The 13668-nt window shown below is 42.3% G+C and overlaps 1 protein-coding gene and 1 non-coding gene across 4 annotated transcripts in view; both read right to left on the reverse strand.

Moving 5' to 3' along the window:
* SNX5 (sorting nexin 5) overlaps positions 1-13668 on the reverse strand; it is a 28730-nt gene that overhangs the window by 14708 nt on the left and 354 nt on the right. Inside the window, exons 2-3 of one of the 3 annotated variants that reach the window (XM_059134110.1) lie at positions 13560-13642; positions 1412-1516 (exon numbers count right to left, since the gene is read on the reverse strand). In XM_059134110.1, the coding sequence (XP_058990093.1) occupies positions 1412-1516; positions 13560-13610 (156 nt within the window). In that variant the 5' untranslated portion in view covers positions 13611-13642. The remainder of the gene's footprint in view (positions 1-1411; positions 1517-13559; positions 13643-13668) is intronic. The other 2 variants (XM_059134111.1, XM_059134112.1) reach the window with 2 other exon arrangements.
* On the reverse strand, positions 6803-7040 carry LOC131808745 (small nucleolar RNA SNORD17). Its single transcript, XR_009344944.1, has one exon. It is a non-coding gene; the product is annotated as a small nucleolar RNA SNORD17 (small nucleolar RNA).

Consider the following 13668-nt stretch of genomic DNA (forward strand, 5'->3'; position numbering starts at 1 on the left):
CAGATATAATCATATAGTTGTCACACTGCCTCCTGAGTGAGGTATGCTAATCAAGCCACCAAGGTACTAAGAGAAATCCACACGGGGAAGGACCATAAGCATAGCATGTCTCTATGCTAGAGATGTGCTATAACCCAAAAGCTCTATCATCTTCAGTCTTGAATTCATAGTGCCCAACGATGGCACTGCTTTGCACTATACAGCTATTTTGCCCCAATTTAAGTTTAGAAATTAATCAATTTCAATAATAGTTGAGTCACTGGTTTTCTCAACAGCTCTTCAAAATGTTAATAAAAGTTTTGTCGCATGGTAGCAAAGGGGGGAGTGCAGTTTGCCCAAGTCAAATTGTGCCTTAGCTATTTTACTTAAACCTGTGGCAGTTGCCTCACCTGTGATAATACAATAATACCATAAGGTTATTATAAAGAGAAAATTAAATACATGTCAACTCTTTACAACAATGCCTGGCATAAGACAAGCATTCAGTGCATTTTAACTAGTATGGAAGGAGAAAGCACACTGAAAATGTTCCTGAAAGGATGGATTCTGAAACATTTTATTTACTCTCCACATTTTTTAGACTGGCATATTGCCTTTGTCAAATTAAAAATCTGTATATAAGGCGCTTGGATAGCTCAGATGGACTCTTGATTTTCAGCTCAGATCATGTTCTCAAGGGTTGGAGATAGAGCCCTGCATTGGGCTTCAGGCTCCATGGGGAGTCTGCTACAAATTATCTTTCCCTCTCTCTCGGCCCACCCCCCACCACCCCCGCATTGTGCTCTCTTTCTTTAAAATAAAATCTTTCTAAAAAACTGGATGAGGGGCACTTGGGTGGCTCAGTGGCTTAAGCCGCTGCCTTCCACTCAGGTCATGATCTCAGGGTCCTGGAATCAAGTCCTGCATCAGGCTCTCTGCTTTGCAGGGGGCCTATTCCCTGCCCCCTGCCTGCCTCTATGCTTACTTGTAATCTCTGTCAAATAAATAAATAAAATCTTTTAAAAAGTGGATGAGGAAAAAAGTGTTCTGAATCACAGTAAACAGAAGAGGCAAAGACCAGTAACTTATTAAATACCAGAAAAAGCAAGCACTTCTCCCTCATGCAAAGAAAAACAAAGGGGGAAGATCTAAGCTGTGCAGATAGTGGCTCCACACATCACTGCCTGGTCTGCTTCCTCATGAAGCAGAGTACAAGCCACCCAACATCAGCAATACCCACAGCATTGGGGCTCCCCAACAGTGGAAAATGCTGAAGCGAGAACACTTATCTGATGCTCACTACAAGCAAGATGAGGTATGTTCTCCCTCAGCAGTAGTGTTACACAGCAAACCAACAATCCTTTCAGTTCAGGACATCTCTTCTTGCCCACTGTGAATCACAAAGCTACAACACAGCATTACTGTCACTTACCTTGGTGTGCACGGTAAATTTGACCTTCTCTCTCTCACTGAGTGCATCAGGTATGTCAATCTGAAGTGAGGGATCAACATTCAGGTCCACAGATACAGATCTCAGCTGAAAGACAGTTTTTGGCTATTAGTCTCAACTTCACTGTAGTGTTAAAAGTATCCCTCCAAAAATGCAAGCTAGGAATTAAAAAGTATTCTATACAAGATCATTTATAACAAGAGCTCTTACATTTATTTGAAATTGTAGGGAAACCTGCTCTTTAAATGAATAGGTAGGTCGAAAATATTCCTGTATTTCTGAATAAAGGAACAAGATGATTTTATACCTATGTGAAAAATACACTTAACCAAATACTTCAACTATAGTGACTTGGAACTAGACAGAATAAATGCCCCAACTACAAAGAACATTCAAGAGGCATTACCAGATAGTACACAGAACTGAAGTAACTTAGAAACAAAACAAAACAAAACAAAAAAAACCCACAACCACACAAAACGGCCATGTGGTATGGGATTCCTAAGTATAAAAGAAAAATTAGCTCAAGAGAACCAATTAATAGTCAGAGATTGTTTCAAAATGATGAAAAATCTAGACACAAGATGTAGATTACAAAAACAAAGGCCTCAATTAGGAAACCCCCCCCCCTTTTTAAAGATTTTATTTATTTAGTTGACAGAGATCATTAAGTAGGTACAGAGGCAGCAGGCAGGCAGAGGGAAGCAGGCTTCCTGCTGAGCAGAAAGCCAATGCAGGGCTCAATCTGATCCTTACTGATCTGATCCTTACCGGGAACTGAAGGCAGAGGCTTTAACTCACTGAGCCACCCAGGCCCCCAAAATACCACATTCTTGACACATGAGAACAAGTGTGAACACTGCCCCGGAAGCAAAGTAACGGATTTTGTTATCTAGAAATTCAGAGGAAAGAAATACCCAATTTCTTTTCCCAGTTTAAGAAGAATTTTGGAAGAACTAGACTGTTGGGGGAATGTGGTTAAAATAGCTTTCCCACTAAATCTAAAACATGATAAATGTCCTAATTCTGAAAGCAGACAAGCTGAGGGTCAATCTGAAGATGTGATACAAACACAGCATGACATTGTATGCAGAATAAGCAGCTCAGAGACGCCTGGGTGGCTCAGTGGGTTAAGCCGCTGCCTTCAGCTCAGGTCATGATCTCAGGGTCCTGGGATTGCATCTGGCTCCTTGCTCAGCGGGGAGCCTGCTTCTCTCTGCCTCTGCCTGCCCCTCTGCCTGCTTGTGATCTTGTCTCTCTCTCTGTGTCAAATAAATAAATAAAACCTTTAAAAAAAAAAAGAGTAAGCAACTCATCCCCCTCTCACCCAACTAGGAAACTAGTGCCAAAGCATCACACTCTAGATTACTGAATCCGGGGAATGCCAAGTGAAGACTGGCATTAAGAGAATAGCAGAGCAGGGAATACGAAGTTACTTCCCTCTGAATTTCCCTTTGGAATTTTTCCCTTCAAAATTTGAAGTTTAACACCAAGTGAAGTTTAACTTCAGAAACTAGGAAATCTGGTTCAATCAGTTCTATAAAGATTAAATATATTCACATACCAAAAATGATTATTTCTCTCTCCTCTCTATCTTAGAAGAGATCATCAGTACCCTCTTTTCCTTATGAGCACTGCAAACTAAAAAATTTTAAGCTGCAAAAACCAGTCAGCCCTTGAACAATGGCTCTCCTCTAAGAAAAAGAAGCTTCAAATAATAAAGAATAAATAGTTCCTACTCAAAGGTTTCAGTATTAATAAGAACACAGTATACTTAATAGTCCCTGACATCTCAACCTCAATATTTCTCCCAAATGGATTCTTAATTACACCTAGAAATATTTGCTTGTTTGGCTTAATTTTCACATGTCCATTTATGAGATCTCTGCAAACAAGAGATAAGGCTTCAAGGTCAGGAATACTTCCTTTTATCACAACTTGACTGGAGCTGACATAGTTCTGATAAAAGCTTCCTTCCTTCTGTTCATTTGTCACTGGACAAATACAGTGTTGGAAAAGACCTCGAAAGACACACAAAATCTGATTGCAGAGAATACTGGCCATCCCACCTATCGTATATTTCTGGTAGTCCAGGAAATAAAGTAGGCCAGGTGTAAAAAAGAGGCAAGAGATACTGCTGGAAAGACAGGGTAGCCCATAGGACAGGTCTAATGTACATTCAAGCAGCTGCTCTTTCCTAAGATTCCAGCTCCCAAGAAGTCACAAATCCTGGTTCCTAGTCAGCTCTCAATTTCTGAACACCAAAGATTCAATTTTAGCCCACTGCAAGTGAAGCAAACTCCATGAGCCTACCAACTCCACATGGACTACATTTTGAATTAAGGTTGAAGGACCCAAAGGAAACTTAATCTAGTAAATGGGGTTCATTTAAGCACCTCAGTCAAAGCTACAATCGACTTTCCCAACTGCTTTTTGTTCCACGCAACAAATTATTCTGGTTTCCTCTCTTCCCATAGGTTCAACCATACAGAGGTAAAACCCCCAGACTATTTACTATATTACTACCTTCTTTTCTCGTCAGCACAGAAGTATCGGGTTTTGTGGGGGGTTTTTTTACAACAAGGGCACAAAGAAATCACAAAAACCACTGGAGGCTTCAAAAGACTTTCCATCATAGGATACCAAGCATCCAAGGTTCTCCAACATATAATCATTTTTGCTGGGACACATCACCTTAGAATTCAAACAAAAATCCGACCACCTGACATGATAGTCTTATCCTCCAAAAAAAAAAAAACCCCAGATAACACAGTAAGTCTGCATTTGAGGCTTAAAGAATTGTCTGAAAAAGAAGATACTAACAAAATTCCACACATTCAGGCCATCACCAACTGAGAGTCCTCATTCACAAGCTAAATGAACCTTCTTGTTCTGAAAAAGCATATACCCCTCCAGATAATGAAGCAGATAGATCATCAAGGAGTAAAAAGTTGTGAAATGTTCAAAGCTTCGAAGTCAGCACTGTATCCTGAGTTACAGAAGCACAAGTGTGATTAAAAGGTCAGCATTCCTCCTGCTTAGTCAACAAAAACCCGACTGCCCCATGCCACAATGCTTGCTAAATAAATCACCAGGATGGAGTATAAGGATTGGCACCCCTCCATAAACATTCCCCATTCACCCACCTCCATCCCCTTTCCTAAAAGGAGTATTCAGAGTACTGCTTAGCACTGCAGGCCAACACTGTCCGTCTTTGACTTGGGCCACAGATGCCAAAATGCCTAGAAGGAGGCAGACTTCAGAACTATCTGACCTTAGGCATATTAATTTTTGTTTCCCAGTTCCTTAGGTACCTCCTCAGTATCCAATTTAAAACGTTACCTATTCTCAAACAATGGAAGTTTTAAAACTTTCTTTCGTAGATTTCTATAGAAACCACTGCATCACATACCCAAAGTTTCAGATAGTGTTTCAGACCCAAAGTACTTCCCTACCAGATTAATTCTTACGAAGATTACAATAATCTTTAAAAAGAGAGGAGGGGTAGGAAACAAGCACTGTTCCATTTAAAATGCAAATTTTTAACTGTTTGAAAAAAAACCTGAATGCTATGGGGCCTGGGTGGCTCAGTTGGTTAGGCATCTGCCTTCAGCTAGAGTCAGCTTGGATCTGGTCCTGGGGTCCTGGGATAGAGCCCCATGCTCAGTAGGGAGACTGCTTCACCCTCTCTCTGCTTCTTCCCTACGCTCGTGCTCTCTCAAATAAAAATCCTTTTCAAAAAATCTGAATGCTTGCTAAAAGAACCTGAAAAAGAGAAAAACTGATACAGAATCCCTGTCCACTTCCTTACCTATTCATCACCTTTACAGCTGGGGTACCTAATACTACTACACAACAATTCTGCAGACCTCTGAGCTTCTAAGGACCAATTCTGATCCAAATCTTACTTATAACTCACCCTGGTACAAGATACCACCATCTGCAAAGCTCCCTTTACAAATGGTTTAATGGCTTACAGTGGCAAAGGGTACCCACCTATGTGACTGAAGAACATAAAAAATACATCGGAAGTAGTAAACGTTATGGTGACAAAAGACTCCAGTTTACACTAGCAACATACAACCAAAATGACAAGATAACACAGTGAGAAGAAATTATCTCACAGCAATTCTGTTCTGCTAAAATGAGGGCTAGCTGAAGAGCCATTTACACTAACTACTTTGGATGAGGGGGTGGATGAAATGATGGGTATTAAGGAGGGCACTATTATTGAGCACTGGGTATTATACTAAGTGATGAATCACTAGACTCTGTTCCTGAAACCAATGTTACACTGTAGGTTAACTAACTGCAACTTAAATAAAAATTTGAAAATAAAAAACAAAACCAGTTTTGGGACACCTGGGTGGCTCAGTGGGTTAAGCCTCTGCCTTCAGCTCATGTCATGATCTCAGGATCCTGGGATCGAGCCCTGGATCGGGCTCTCTGCTCAGCGGAGAGCCTGTCCCCGCCGCCCCCCCCTTGCCTCTCTGCCTACTTGTGCTCTCTCTTTAGAATTAAGATAAAATAAAATAAAACCAGTTTGGTACACAGGAGGAAGCTGGATATGCTAGCACATGCAACAACAATGTGTCTTCCCTTCAAACTGTTTCTTTCTCCTAAGGCTTTTGCTTTGTAATCCCTCCCACTGCCTAGGAACTAAGACCACTATCAGGGAGGGAGGCAACATGACACATTATCCACTAATGGTGTGTTAACAGCATGGAGCCAAAACAGCGGCCATGAAGCCTGCTCTGTAAACCAGATTTTCGTTCTGATCACAAGAACCAAGAAACAGGCTATTTCAGCTAGAAAGGCATGCACACCTTGCCTAGCCCAATGTTCATTAGTGCGGAAATAAATTTTAAAAAATGCTCAGCTGCAGACTTACTGTACATTTGTAGTTCTGAAAACAAGACTCACATGATCATACTTGTGAAACACACTCTGCTACTATTTCAATTCATAAGAAGTGCTCTAATACCATATCCTCCCCTCCAAAGCCCTCTTCATGGTTCAAGTAATTGCTTACTCCAAGCGTTTGTTACAGTGTTCCTCCATCCTGAAAAGTAACCAAAACCTATTTGTTATCTGCATTCAATTCCAGCTTTTCATCATAGCACTGGTGCATGAAAAGCAATTCAATCAACTCTAAGCAATATATGAGCTCTGCTTTTACAGGTATTTGTCACATCTCCTGCCTCCTTCCCCCCACACCAACTGGGTCTCCCCTTCTGCAATTCAGTCCTGCCGTTATCATCTTAGTCCTCAAAGATAACAGAACCAAAGGCTTCTGGAAAACTTCAGTCTACAAACACAGGTAATAGTTATGAAGTCATACACTTTTAAAACTAGATAAAGGGCTGCAGCCAAGTGATCAGATTTCTACCACTCATCTTGGTGAGATGGGACCCAGAGGGACCCATCCCTGCTGACACCATACCATTCTAACCGGTAGTCTACCAACACACAAGCTGCCCACGGTAGAACACCACAGACTGCAGGGCATTTGGAGGCTACATAGCCCCAAGTTCCTAGAACAGGAACTGAGACTTGGAAGAAGGTCAGTGCAGCGCACTCAGCGAATGGATAAACTGAATCATCACTTCACAAAGCTGCAAGCCTATCTATGAACTAGTCAAATTCCAACAATAACCAGAAAGAGGTTAAGTTCAATTACTGGCTTAAATACCTTAATTCAAGAAATCCATCTATGTGCCAGATGCCTAAATTATTTTCAAATGAATTCACAAAACAAATGGGTTAAACTGTATGATCTCTAATGATCTTGCAGCACAGAAGTTCTACTAGGAAGCAATAAACCAACACTACAGAGGAAGTAGTTCCAACAAATCCATTCAGAACTCCAAGTCCTCTGCCTCTCCACCAAGGAAAGGCTGCTCCCAGCAGTTTCTTGGTCTACCAAGTCCAGGGCCCTCTGAAACAAACCTGACATTTTACACATTAGTCACCTTGATGAGGGTGTTTAGAAATATTAACCACCATGGGGGCTTAGGTAGCACATATACTGCAAACATTCACTGCCTGATCCTCATGAACTTACTTTATGATCAACCCAAGATGAAAAAGACACAGATTTGAGAATAAAAAGAATTTACCTTACCACCAATGATGTGGTTCAGCAACATGGGCAGAGAACTATCTGAGGTTAAGCTGTGTCATCTATATTTGAGACACAAATCATAGCATACAAAAAGAGAAGGCTCAGGGTGGTATTTCTTCTGCTTTGAGTCAGAGGTAAGGCACATTTCCCAGATCATTCAGATACAAAGACTGCAACACCAGCTTTTCAAAATTTTATCATTTAACAGCTCCCTGTATCCATTAGCACAATGTTCAAGCTTTGTAGTGCTCTCCATGAAAGGTTAAGTGAAAGCCTTGGAAATTGGTGACATCTGCATTTGTACTCTTCACAATTTACACGGACCCCAACAAAAGTTGTAAACCATAAACTCTTCAGGCAGAAAATGCACACTGCGGGGCGCCTGGGTGGCTCAGTGGGTTACGCCGCTGCCTTCGGCTCAGGTCATGATCTCAGGTTCCTGGGATCGAGTCCCGCATCGGGCTCTCTGCTCAGCAGGGAGCCTGCTTCCTCCTCTCTCTCTCTGCCTGCCTCTCTGCCTACTTGTGGTCTCTGTCAAATAAATAAATAAAATCTTTAAAAAAAAAAAAAAGAAAATGCACACTGCAGCAACTATCTTGAGAAAATTACCCTTTCTCTCCAGACCATAGTAGTACCTTAAAGTTACACCATATTTGCAAAAAGACAAGCAGGAGGGAATCAAGCCAAGGACCCAATTTCTGAAGCGAAGAAGTTCAGTCATTTCTCTGCTCCTCCAACTACAACTTAACACACTCCCTGCTGTGTATTTATGGTTTGCATTTGGGGTGTGAAACAGCTGATGATTTCTACATTCCTCTTTTAGGGTGAAGATCTCTTTTAAGAGTTAACTCATTGGCCAATTATAAATAGGTGTTAAGAGGTAAAGAAATAGCTTTTTGGAAAGCTAAATCATGCAGAGAAACTTCAATTTATACTTGTGAGAAGTTTGCCACATTCATGTGAGACAAGATGTCCTGCAGCGGTCTTCCTGCCGTTTCAAAAAGTAAAGGCAGAATTTTACAAAGCTCTGAAATACTTTCCTCAAAAGAACTGGGTTCATTAGAAGTTAGGCTGTTTCCTTAAAATACTATCTAACTTCACTGCATGAGCCTTTCACATTGGTTATTTGAAGAATTCGGAGTACTAACCTACAGAACTACTCTTGCCTAATTTCTTCAAGCATTCAGGCCCTGACAAACAAACCAAGATGTTCAAAAAGCAGGGTATATTGCACCAGTTCTAAACACAGCACACTTCTCAGTGAGCGTACATGGCCCTCAACGCTCTGCGAGTGCGGTGTCAAGAGCCCCCAGCATCCTCAGGTTTCCACAGTGGCACTGAACTCCACCATGGTAAACACAGCTGCCCCTGAAACCTTCAACTGCCCTGAACCTGCTGAAGAAATCCACCTTTTTCCATTTTTTTTTTTTTAAGATTTTACTTATTTGACAGACAGAGATCACAAGGAGGCAGAAAGGCAAGCAGAGAGCCCGATGTGGGGCTCAATCCCAGGACCCTGAGATCATGACCCGAGCCAAAGGCAGAGGCTTTAACCCACTGAGCCACCCAGGCGCCCCTTTTTCCATCTTTTGATAGATTCCTCAATACTGGTGAGAAAGCTATTTCCAAAGTTGGTCAACAATGCTTACATTTTTATACAGCATTATTATTTTCTTAGAATTTATCAATCCTAGATCTAACAAAATTTGAAATGGACTTACTAAGTATTGGTCTTAACACAACCTGACCCACACATCTCATACCATCTTAGGGAGAAAGTGATTCTAAAGGGACATTTGACAATTCATAATTTTACTCTCACTACTGGAGGGAAGGGAATCATCACCCAATAGAGGCCAGGGATACTGAACCCCTACAATGCACAGTACAGTTTACCACAACAAAAAATTATCAAGCAAAAAAGGTGCACAGTATTTAGGCTGAGAAGTCCTGCTTTAAACCAAAGGTCTGGGGCACTTGGTTAAGCATCTGACTTAGGTCATGATCCCAGGGTCCTGGGACTCAGTGCCACATCAGGCTCCTGGCTCAGTGAGGAGTCTGCTTCTCCCTCTCCCCTACTTATGCTCCCTCCCTCTGTCTCAAAATGAATTTAAAAAAAAAAAAACTCTGTATTAGATGTTTAGGTTTCATCAAAGGAGAATCTCGATACAGAAAATTCTCCCTTGACCATTTCTCCTCACAGCCAAAAAAAGGAGAGATTATGACTTCTAAAGTAGTAGTCACAAATAAGGATCCCAAGACACACTGTACAAGTTACTGATCCAGAACTAAGGTGTGGGCAGCTCCAATTAAGTCATACTTCTGGCGTGCAGTAAACTAAGAGAAAAATGAAGTCAGGCATTTGGTATAAACTTCAGTCCACAAAAATTAGTAAATTTGGACTTGCTATAGTATTTTTAAAAGTTCAGTATTGTTCCTATAACAAACTGTAGGTCACTCCTCACCCAAGCTGAAGAGAACAGTGTCCCTACAACTTCCACACCAGTTTAAAAAGACACAGGGCAGGATTAAGCATCTGGGATTGAGCCCCACATAGGGCTCTCTGCTCAGAGGGGAGTCTGTTTCTTCCTCTCCCTGCTGCTTCCCCTGCTTGTGTTTTTTTGTCAAATAAAATCTTTATGCATAGGACACCTGGGTAGCAGTCTGTTAAGCATCTGACTCGGTTTCAGCTCAGGTCATGATCTCAGGGTCCCGGGATTGCACCCTGCAGTCAGGCTCCAAGCTCACTTAACAATTCTCTCTCTCCTCCCGCTCTGCCCCTCCTATTCATGATGTCTCTCAGATAAATAAATAAAACTTTAAATAAAATAAAAACAACTAGCTGCAAACCTGAGTAGCACTATAAACATTAATGACGGGCGGAGGAGACACCACTCAACCAAAATTCACAAAACCAACTACTGAAGGGCCAAGCTGTAATAGCTGTACACAGAGAAGAGTATCACCTCACAGCTTTCCTTATGTGTTAAAACTTAACTGGACTCTGGTAGCAATTTATTATTTAAAAAAAGGTCCAGGGGCGCATGGGTGGCTCAGTGGGTTAAAGCCTCTGCCTTTGGCTCAGGTCATGATCCCGGGGTCCTAGGATCGAGCCCCACAGCAATCAGGCTCTCTGCGGAGAGCCTGCTTCCTCCTCTCTCTGCCTACTCGTGATCTGTCAAATAAATAAAAGTAAATTCTTAAAAAAAAAAAAAAAAAAGTCCAACAGGCAATCAGGATCCACATTCAACTTACCATAGGTTTGCTAGACTACAGGAATGAGACTCATCAACTTAAAAAGATAGACACTGACTCACTAAGCAGAAACTCACACATACTGCCCACCTATTTTAATGACTTTTTTACAAAGGGAAGGCCCAGAAAGCCTAAAAAAATACAGAATGACCGAAGACCAGGATAACTATTTTTGCAGGAACAAGGTTCTGCATAAAACTCCAATTTTTTTCTCCTACCCACAAAAAACTCCAAGACACTACAAGACACTACAGAACTCTGGAAGAATGGGGTATCTCAGTACTAGTTTATCATGATGATAACGCCTAAAATGCTGTCAACGCTTTAACCTTTTCAAGAGCGACTTAGTGGGCGCCTGGGCGGCTCAGTGGGTTTAGCCTCTGCCTTCCGCTCGGGTCATGATCTCAGGGTCCTGGGATCGAGGCCCGCATGGGGCTCTCTGCTCGGCAGGGAGCCTGCTTCCCTCTCTCTCTGCCTGTCTCTCTACATACTTGTGATCTCTGGGTCAATAAATAAATAAAATCTTAAAAAAAAAAAAAGCGACCTGGTAAAACCTTACTTTTCTAAAAATCAAAATACAATCTTTCCTATCAGTAGAGGATGAGTTTAAAAAAACAAAATTTATCATGTATCTCTTTTCCTCAACTGCTTTCTGGGAAAGGAGACAAATCCTAACACCCCCAACTAACGGATGTAACTAAGCAGAAGGCTACCAGATACAAACCAATACCCCTTTTGGTTTTGCTGAACAAGCTGAAAAGAGTACTTAACTGCATGAGCATTCAAAATCCTCAAGTCAATTATGTTCCCTACTTTACTAGTGATCTAAACCCCATCCTTATCCTCATGTAAATTCCAAAGTGAGAAGTTCACATTTAAGACATTTGCTGTAAAAACGTAAAATACTTCACTTGGCTAACAAAACTGTATTATGGCAAGAAAACAGTTTGCCCAAGATCTGACTTCCTGTTCTCATTTTTCCCAAACTCCCTTTTCCTGAATAGTGAAAAACACTTATACTTGATCTGCAGCACAGGGCTGGCTGTGGATCACAGATTAAGCAAGCAAAATAAGGGAGCCTCCTTTTGAGGCTCAGTTGGTTAAGCATCTGCCTCCAGCTCAAGTCCTGATCCCAGGGTCCAGCTCACTGCTCAGGAGAAGTCCCTTCACCTTTTCCCTCCGCCCCTCTCCACTATGTGTGGCTGTATTTCAAATAAATAAAATCTTAAAAAAAGAAAAAGAAAAAGAAAAAAAAGAAAAGAAGCAAGACGAAGCCAAGAGTTAGAGTGGTATTATTAGGCTTTTTTATTTCCTGATTTCTGTAACTTAATAATAATGCTGTATAATCCTTTCCTGTATCCACTAAAACAGGCAGGAAATTGCCTTTATAACCCCCAGTTCTGTCGGAGCATGAGTGGTGGGAAAATTACTTTAAAATCCAGCTACAATATAAACACAGGGAGGTCAGTTGAAGGAGTTAAGTCCTTTTAAATAGCTGTATAAAACAGATTCTGGATCAAGAGATGAGGTACCAGATTGGGGGGGGGGGGCAAAAACTACTGTCAACATTCCTATTCAAGCATCTGAACTCCTATAAAGAAAACTACGGCTATAGTATTCTAGAAAGAATCATAATCTCAAGCTCCCACTTTCGGTTAAACAAGAACACTTTGCTTCAACTCTCAGAAATAAAAAAGTACCCCCATCAAGACCCTACCCTCACACACCAAGTTGCATTTCAGTAACTAACGCGGCAATGACACCCCTGCCGGAAGAACCCAGCTAGCTGTGTTTCACCTGGCTACTTCCTAGTTGGAAAACAGTCTCTCCCCACGTGCTGCGTCGATCAAAGGTTGCCTCGGACTTCTGAGTAGATGTAACGCTATTAAAATGCCTTCCAGGTTACTTACACTTGACAATACCTTGTATTCTTAGGGGTTTTTTCCCCCCATTTTCTGTCATAAAAACTTTCATGATTCCGCACGTAATGCGTCTCGTACCCACCTTTATTAATTACGAAATTAGCAAGTGTAATGAGAGACCTCTCTCAATCTTTAATTGGCCATAGTAACCCGAACTTATTGCATTATCTTTTAGGACTCAAGATTTAAGGGGCATGGGGCTAGCTTACACAAACTCAAGTTTTTAAAAGGAAAACTAAGTTTAACAAGTATTTCAGTACCTACTAAAAATGACGAAATTCCCGCAGTGACGCATCTGGCGTTCTAAAGAACACGCTTCAGATTTAATTTGATGGAATTTCCCCAGTAATTGGGCCAAAAAGCTTTCCCACAGAGGGGGAAGGGAGCGGGGTCGGGGAGAGACTGGCAGTTCGAAGGCAACCGAACCAAAATATGCCATTTACTGCACGTCAAGTGCATTTCACGTTCACCGTCGAATCCGTACAAAGCCAGAAGCTTCCCTAACTTTTTACGTGAGAGTACTTTCTCGTGTCTCCAGAGAGGAGCTCCAAAGACCCGCCACGCGCCTTCCGTACCCGACACCCGGGCGTGTGCTAGCAGGGACCGGTCCCGCGACCCCGGCTCTCGCCTCGGGTCCGCAGTCCTCAAAGAGGAAGGAGCCAAGGGCATCGCGGGGTGCGGCACGGGCCTCCGAGTGGCGGTAGGGGGTGGCCTTCGTGGAGAAAAAGGGCTGCATGAGCAGCCCTCAAGGGGTAAGGGAAGGAATGTAGGGCTCCAGGAGGTCGGCGTGGCCTCCCGTCCTGGAGCATGAGGGCGAGGAGGGCCTCACCTTGCTGCGGTCCTCCTCCTGCTGCTGCAGCAACTCGGGAACCGCGGCCATGGCGACGCGGGCCTCGAGCGGGGGCCGCCTGGCTGTGCGAGGAAAGAAGAAGCTGGGC

This window comes from Mustela lutreola, chromosome 9, assembly GCF_030435805.1.
Source record: "Mustela lutreola isolate mMusLut2 chromosome 9, mMusLut2.pri, whole genome shotgun sequence".
In the NCBI taxonomy this organism is placed as follows: domain Eukaryota; kingdom Metazoa; phylum Chordata; class Mammalia; order Carnivora; family Mustelidae; genus Mustela; species Mustela lutreola.